At 38.5% G+C, this 8,835-nt stretch overlaps 1 protein-coding gene across 1 annotated transcript in view; it reads left to right on the top strand.

Moving 5' to 3' along the window:
* Positions 1-8,835, top strand: part of lrmp (lymphoid-restricted membrane protein) — a 31,126-nt gene that overhangs the window by 12,493 nt on the left and 9,798 nt on the right. Inside the window, 8 exon segments of the mRNA XM_016558738.1 lie at positions 1,145-1,209; positions 1,353-1,446; positions 2,716-2,853; positions 3,015-3,116; positions 3,593-3,744; positions 5,256-5,367; positions 5,888-6,110; positions 7,166-7,218. Of these exon segments, the coding sequence (XP_016414224.1) occupies positions 1,145-1,209; positions 1,353-1,446; positions 2,716-2,853; positions 3,015-3,116; positions 3,593-3,744; positions 5,256-5,367; positions 5,888-6,110; positions 7,166-7,218 (939 nt within the window).

Genomic DNA, 8,835 nt, shown 5'->3' with positions numbered 1-8,835 from the left:
AGATTCGAAGACAGACTCGTTAAGTAAGGCGATTCTGAGTCGACTCTTTCTTTTGAGAGACAATATCTTTATCATGCACTCTTTTGATTAACAACTTTGCAGACTGTTTACATTGAAGGATAGCTACCTTACAAACTGCAAAATATTTTTCGAAAACCCATATGACCTGCTCTTTAACTTTTATAAAGAATATCTCTTTGGGTTTGAGACTTTAGTCTTTGCAACTTTAGGGATCTTATCTATTCACGAACAGCTTGTAACACTCCAAAGAGAAAGGAAAACTTGAAATCGCATCATATGACCCCTTTAAATAGTTCCAGGGTGACCACATTTTATTTAGATATCATATTGCCATGTCTGCCCAATTTGTTAAAGTTTCACATAAACAGATCTTCAAAGAGCCATACAGCCTACTACAAATGAACTCAACAGACCAGTATCTATGATTTCACAGAAGGATAATCAATTTTTTATTTTTATACCAGTATATTTTTATATTTTCTAGAGATATTTATATTTTTCATAGAACATTACTAATTTGTTTGTAGCTGATGCTTCCAAGACTACCAAGATATTTTTGCACTCTGCTGACCAGCTAGATGACACTATTTGTGTGTCAAATAAGCAAAATTTGCAACAGCAATTTAAAATCCAACACAGAAAACCAGATGTTTAAGTTTACAAGGCATACAAATGGATGTAGTGAACTTGGTTAGTGAAATTGGTATATTAGAATGATTTCTGAATGGTCGTTTTTTTCTAAAACATTAAAAAATTCTTATGACCCCCAAACTTTTGCACAGTAGTCTATATATATGATTTCATTGGAAACTCAGAAATGTGGTGACTGTCCATGAGAAAATACCATAGAAGTGTATAATAATGTGACAAATCATGTATTTGGTTGAGAGGCAAAGCAGACACTGCTTTACTCACTCAGAATGCTTAATCAGTGGTGTAAGAAAGTAGTTCTACATGCAAATGTTTTAGGGACTAAAATCTAAAAAATTATTATAGATAAGCAAGTGTACATGTGATAACCATGGAATAAGTAAAATAATTTACTCCAGAGTGTTGAATTATTGTCCGTGTGTTAATTTGGGATTACTGAGTTAATTTTGGATCCATGTTGTGCTTGCTTCAGCTGTTGAGAGCGGACAAGAACAAACTGGAGAGTCAAATGCAGATGATGCAGCCTGATATGACAATGTAAGAGCTCTGTAATGCACTTAACACATCGCAGTGAAAATATTAGCTGATTAATTAATCTTATTAATGGCAAGCATGATACTTGCACAAACATCAGAAATTGCTTCACATGTTCTTCTAACTGTGTATGTATGTGTTTGCAGACCAGGTCTCTCTCTTTCTGTGGCCTACAGACTAAATCAGATGAGTTCAGGCTCTCTTCAGACAGAGTTGGCACTGGCACAGAATCCCCTGGAGGTTTGCAGTGTGTTTTGTGTTTGCAATTCCTGTGTATGTCTTTGTCCCGTCCATGATTTGGAGTGTCTCTTTCTCTCCACTCCCACCAGCACTTATGTGCTGTTTTCTGTCCGCCCACTCTCTCCCACTTCACTGCCATAGAGTGCACTCAGTAATCCACACCCTCTCTGTGCTTTATACCAAACTTTAGGCATTACAATGAGTCTGACTACATGTGCATTTTTTTTTTTTTTGCTGTGGGTGTTTCCATTATTGTAGCTGGTGATAACTACATACTAAAAAACAATATTGTTTATATATACTCACTGGCCACTTTATTAGGTATACCTTGCCAGTACTGGGTTAGACCATCTTTTGCCTTCTAAACTGCCTTAATTCTTCATGGCATAGATTCAACAAGGTGCTAGAAACATTCCTCAGAGATTTTGGTCCATATAGTCATCACAAGATAGGTACACTGTGGTCATAAAGCCATGGACATGGTCAGCAACAATACTCAGGCAGGCTGTATTCTGTTACACCAAATACACAAAATAATGATCTTTAAAATAGCATCATATGACCCCTTTAAACAATGCTCAATTGGTACTGAAGGGCACAAATTGTGCCAAGAATATATCTCCCACACCATTACACCACCAGCAACCTGAACTGTTGATACATAGCAGGATGGATCCATGCTTTTATGTTGTTTATGCCAAATTCTGACCTTACCATCTGAATGTCAGAAATCGAGACTCATCCAATCTATTGTGTCTTAATTTTGGTGAGCTTGTGCAAATTGTAGCCTCAGTTTTCAGATCTTTGCTGACTGGAGTGGCACCCAGTGCAGTCTTCTGCCGCTACAACCCATCTGCTTCAAGGTTCGACGTGTTGTGCTTTCAGAGATGATCTTCTGCATACCTTGGTTGTAACAAGTGGTTGTTTGAGTTGCTGTTGCATATCTACCAGCTCTAACCAGTCTTTCCATTTTCCTCTAACCTCTGGCATCAAAAAGACATTTTCGCCCACAGAACTGCTGCTCACTGGATATTTTCTCTTTTTCTGACCATTCTCTGTAAACCCTAGAGATGATAGATATTTATTTATTTATTCAATAAATAAGTATAAATAAATACAAAATATAAAAATGTATATATTTCTAAAATATATTTATATTTAAAATATTTTAAATGTTATATTATGTTGTAATGTTATAAAATATTGATAGAAATTAATTTTATATTGCTTATACATTATTATACATTATGCATGTCTGTGTATTTTTAGGGTTTGGAGCATCTGTCCTCCTCTGTTTGTTTTGCATCTTCTCTGGATGTGACTCTAGATCGTGAAGTTCTTCTGCTCCTCCAAGGCCCGACTCCAGAGCAGCTGTCTCTAGAGTATAAAACTCTGATCAGCAGACTGGTAATCAACTAACCAGCCATCACACTCACAATTTTTAAGCAACCTTCAGTTAGTCTGATATTAATTTTGCCAGCTTTCCATCCTTAGACACCTGAATGCTGGTTTAGTATGATGCTGGTGTTTTGGAGTGTTCACAGTGTGTCAATCATGAATTGTTCCAGAAAAGGGAGTTTAAGGAAGACTGCATGACCTGTCTCACAGCATTCAGAGGCCTTACAGAGCACATTGAAACTAAGGAGGTCAACACTGACCTCAAGATACAGGTAAGGGGATTTCTTCAACTAAGTCAAATTGGAAAGTATCCATCAAAACAGTTATGCAAATTTTGGCACATATGTAATTAACTAATCCTGATAACATTATGTGGAGATACACATGGGCAGTTAAAATTATACAAGAACTCCTCTCCCCTTGTCTGAACTTTTATCTACCACATTGCATAACTACCTGGCTGGACATGGTCACTCTTATTGTGTGTATTCACTGGACCGCATCAGTATGTGTGGTCTTCCCCGATGGTCGACTATACAGGCCAATATTTAGGCTAATTCCTACGATGCACAGGGGCAGTGTGTCAGGTCAGAGGAACTCTGTGACTCTCCTTAAGATGATCTTTGATTAAACTTTTTGATCTTATTACCGCATTCAGTAAGATTTAGCTGGTATTAATGACTGACTGGTGCACTGTGTGATGTATTTAGTCATTAAACCTCATTGTTGATTTTGTGAACTCCTGCAGGGCCTGGAGGTGCATCTCGAGCAGAGGAGGAGTGACTGGACCCGCAGTCTGGAGCAGTTGGACCAGTACACAGACTCTTTGGAGAGGGAGCTTCTAAAGATGGCTAGCAACATGCGACGTTCTCGTACTGAGATCTTGCAGCTGTCTGTCAAGTGAGTGGACTGAGTTGGTAGCAGAGATGTTTTTATTAGCTATCTTTTTATGGGGAGTTTTTTTGGAATACATTTATTCTCCATTTTCCAGTCATATTTACCATTGTGTTATGAATTTTCACGGGCGAAATCCACTTCAACAGGAATATACGTATACAGGAATTTCACGTGAGATTTCGAAAATGGTTCTGTTTGGTCTCGAAAATTCGTGGCAGTGACTAACAGAAAGGTGCTTCATACATCGCTACACTACTTGACAATAGCTTATGGCCCTTTCACCAACACAATTTCACCAAAACTTTGCTAATGTGACCATAAAACTTAAGACTTTTATCACCTTAGTTGTAGTAAATGCCATCAGACTAATTCTGTGATGTGAATGGCAGCAGACACTTTCTAATGCCTCCAAAAACAGTCACTGGCAAAACAGCTACTTTATTATAATGAAATATTTCCAATTTTGTGTGTTGCTAGCAAAACAAATGTATTTCATCAGATTTTTGTATGCCTCTCAATGAAGATAGATTCTTCTGGTATCTGCCAGCAGGGTCTTGTGCCGCTGGGATGAAACCTTGTGTTTTCATGATTATTTCTGTCATATATTCGTTTTTTCAGATACTTGTGGTATTCCATAAGTTACATTTAGACATAGTAACTTAATTTAGAGTTTGATCTTGGTAGTAGATATCGGTGGTACACCAACATGGCCATGCAGTTAACAGAGACTATGGAAATCTTGAGATTGCAAACTGTAATCATTTTAATGAAGAGATAAGTGGAAATAGTTTTTTTTTTTTAACCAGAGTATATTCATTTTGAAACATCACCCTTTTCAAAGCAGTGGAAGGATTATGGGGCAAGGCCTTACCAATTTAGTCCATGTCTGTGTGAATGTCTCTAGAAGCTTTTGTCAAGGGGCTGTTCCGTTTGACCCCCTCAAGCTGTTTTTGGTTCACTGAAGAGGTGGCGCTAATCTGACATTACACGGTTTTCAAGGCTACGTTAGTCAGTGTACTTTGGATAAAAGGCAAAGGCTGTTGAGAGAAGCCAGGGAAGTTAAGGAGTTGCACTGTCCAGTGGTGCTCTAAGATTGGGGTGAAGGAGCAATGGGACATTGCTTGGGCCTGCGGATTGGGTATATCCTTCTTTTGCTTTTGTAGCATTTGTGAACAGTTCAGACATCTGCTGAGGATGTATGGGGGTTATGTTTGTTAGAATGTGTTTTCTGTGTAACAAGAGAATCTTTAGGTACCTCACTAATAGGTTTTGATTGAAGAAGTCATGATCCGATTCTTGATGTATTTCAAATTTTTATCAACATTGCAGGGGCGTGGTCTCATGTGTAATGCTTTTCAATAACCAGAATGGGGGGGGGGGGTTAATCAGTGAATTGATTTTCATTCACTTTTTGCAGAAGTTGCAATCTAGTGAGTTTGCACAAAAGGTTTAGTCAAAGAGAAATTGTCTTTTTGGAGTTTTGTGAATTCAGTGGGTTTTGTGTGAATTTTTAGGGTACAAGAGCAGGAGAATCAGAAGGAGCAGTTGCAAGAGGAACTTGACCGACTAAAGGCTCCGCTGGACAACAGAGAGGCCAGCAGCCAAACACCGGATCACCTACAGCAGGTATTGAACCTCACTAAACACTTGCTTTCACTGCCTGCACATGCTTCAGCATATGTGGGCTTTAAAACTCATGACAGATTTAGATTCAGCCCTGGGCAAAACAGAAATAAAGATTTTTGCGAGCTTCTGCAGATCACAGATGGATACTTTTACAGTCTCATTACAAGATGCTGAGCGCTGTGTGTGTAGGAGGCAAGTGTGGTTTGTGAGCCAGTTTGAAACTTGACTTCATCTCAAGAGATTAGACGCCGTTGACCTATTACCCCACAATGTTCTTATGTTCAGAACTTGGTTCATGTCTTAGTTTGATTCACTTTTATTATTTTCCAATTCAGTTTATTTGTATATATTGCTATGCATAGTGTTCCAAAATCTCCAAAAGCGTGCCAAAATGTTCAAGTTAATGAAGAAGAAACCTTTTGAAGAACTAGGAGTAAGCTGGGGAGGCCCATATACTTTTAATATAGTGTTTGTTGACCTGTGTTGTTGACATGTGACTGGTGTGATTGTGTACCTTCAGGTTGTGGAAGAGCTGGATGGCCCCTCTCTTGAATGGGATGAGGAATATGTGTTGTCTGAGTCTCCACCTTTACAAGAGCTCGGGCCTGACCAGGAGATGCTTCAGGAGCTCTGTTGTGATGAAGAAGAACTACAGGCCCTGAAACAGGAGGAAGAGGGGGAGGTGGAACACACAGAGACTGTGGAGGGCAAGGAGAAGATAACGGAAAGGGCTGAGGGAGAAGGTGAAGTTTAGATTGCAAACAAGATTCTGAAGAGGTTTCAAAGTTAGTGTCTGAAATTGCAAGATGGAGAAGGTTTTATACTCAAATGATGTGTTTTTCCTCTCTAAAGAAAAACCTTTTTGGATGTGAATAAATCTTGATTCAGGTCTAATGGGGGTGTGTGATTTGAGATGAAGTTGTCTGGTGTACATGGTCACACCTAGTGGACAACCGGTCTGTGTCAGATTCCTCGGGCCATATAATCCTTCCTTACCCTTTAGTGGCACAGGGCAGGAAGCCATCCCTGAAGCTTAAACACAAGCTGGAAAAGCAGGGTCACTCTAGCTCCAGACCTTTTTTGGCTGTCCTTCTACCATTGTTCTGCCATCTTTGGTCAGTATGTAAAGTAAACCTTTATCCTCTGTCCCCCATCCTTGACCACATGACTGCTGAATAACAACAGAGGCTTGTCACTTTATAAGCCCCATTATGTGACCATAACACCTGGACATGACATTAAAGCATTAAAAAATGTAAAGTTTAAATGGGCTGATTTTTATATCTCTAAAACTTTTTTAATAGCACCGTTTTGTATTATAAATATTTCTAATCCAGTTGCTATTGTGTTGAAAAATGTTTATGTACTTTGTAATCTTTCCTGAAAATGTAACAATTATTTTTGCTTCTGAAATGTTTGGTTAACAACCCCTAGGCTAAGATATTTAGGCTTTTGTTTTAGATTTACAGTTAACACATGTTTATGGGATGCACAGTGTATTGGTACCATATTGGTTATTGGCTGATTTTTAATTTAAAATCTCTAAATGAATAGCAGTTGTTTGTACTGTACATTTTAACATTGTGATGCCTACATTTCACATTGAAAACAATTGATTTTAAATTTTATTTTTTTTAATTTTTTTTCACAAAAGAGTATAGAATTTTAATATTAGTTAAACCTTATAGGTGAATCCCTTTCTTGTGCTCATTAAATATGCTGCTCTGCTAGGAAATATGTCATGTAAATAAAATGGGTTATGAATGCCATTTCATGACCTTTTTTCTCTCTTTTTCAGAAACTCTGTTTGTGGGTGAGAGAGGAACGCAGAGGCCTTTTACATCTCTGAAGGTATATTTCAGTTTCTCTCATCTTCATTTCCCATAAAACCTCTCTACAAACTATCATCAAACAAATCAATTAATAGTTGTGTAAATGTTATCATTCTTGTGGTCTGTCTTATGATGCATAGGGTGGCCCTTATTTTTGGACTTTTGAAATCTTCTGCTCTCACCCGCCCAGTCAATTCCCCTTCATGGGAAATGGAAACAAACCAAATTTTGCTGAGATTGGAGGTTTGGGGTGTGAGCAACAAAATTGAAATGATGTCTTAATGACTATAACAGCATGTAATTAATAATTATACAAGACCATTAGTAAACTGTGAATTAGGTTAAAAACCAGAACATAGAACAGTGTTGTTAGACCAACATGTAGCACCATTGAGATTCAGCCGCCCCGAGTTCGAGTCCCGGCTCACGGACCTTTCCCGATCCCGTCCCCATCTCTCTCTCCCACTTCGTTTCCTGTCCACTTACTGTCCTATCGTAATAAAGGCATAAAAAGCCAAAAATAAAATATAAAAAAAAAAAAACAAGTTAAATTACAATGCTGCTGATGAAAACTTTGAAAAATAGCGATCTGCTCTAGATCGTGATGACAATCCGACATAGCCTTCAGCTGAAAGTTCTTGCAGCTGTAGAAGCAGAATGTTAAAAAGTGAAATTACTGTACTGGTGAAGAAAGTGAACTTGGAACAAAACTGAGATCTGATCCAGATATTTATGATGATCCGAAAAGTCCTTCAACCACAGTACTCATGCGGGGACCTAGAAACAGACTTTGGTGCTCTCTGACAATCTGCATAATGAACTGCGTTTGTTCTTCAGTCTTTGAGAGGAGTCCGTTGTACTCTTGGATAAGCGCAACACCTCTTTCTTGCATTTGCACTGTTTGCCCAAGAACCAGTATCTTCATTTAGGAAGTCCTGACGGAGATCAAGAATAAAGAAGTTGTGAGTGTTCTGCTATTTTCATGACATGTTGCCAAGTATGGTAACCCATACCAAGTGCACACACACAGCAGTGAGTAGTGAACACACACACACCCGGAACAGTGGGTGGCCATTTGCTCCAGCGCCCGGGGAGCAGCTGGGGGTTTGGTGCCTTGCTCAAGGGCCTCAGTCGTGGTTCTTCGGGTTACAAGTCTGACTCTCTAACTATAAGGCCACAACTGCCCTACTTCTAGTGGAAAAACAAAGGGGCAGTTGTGGCCTAATGGTTAGAGAATCACCTGATATCAAAAACAGTCAAAAGTTTATCAGTGAACAAAACTTTTGTAATATTACCAATCAGATCTTGAAGTACCTGTTGATAAAAAGATACGCATACCCTAAATGACAAATTATCTGGATGGTATTTTGCATACATTACATACTTCTAGTGGAGAAACAAATGAGGGGGTGAGAGGTTTCCAATAAATAATATTTACCCCCCAATAAGGGCCACCCTAATGATGCAGTGACACAAAAGCAACTGTTTTATGCTCATTGATATAGTGAAGTTCAAGGCGTTTCATACTTTTTAAATACAAGCTTTCAGAGTGGCTGACCATGAAATACAAAAACATTTTTTAGTGACCTTGTCATGTGTTAGGCATGCTAAACCACATTGTTTATTTTTGTTTCCA

This window comes from Sinocyclocheilus rhinocerous, unplaced genomic scaffold (assembly GCF_001515625.1).
Source record: "Sinocyclocheilus rhinocerous isolate Xijiao unplaced genomic scaffold, SAMN03320098_v1.1 scaffold258, whole genome shotgun sequence".
Classification (NCBI taxonomy): Eukaryota; Metazoa; Chordata; class Actinopteri; order Cypriniformes; family Cyprinidae; genus Sinocyclocheilus; species Sinocyclocheilus rhinocerous.
Note: the sequence above shows the minus strand (reverse complement) of the source record. Positions and strands in the feature narration are given on the sequence as shown.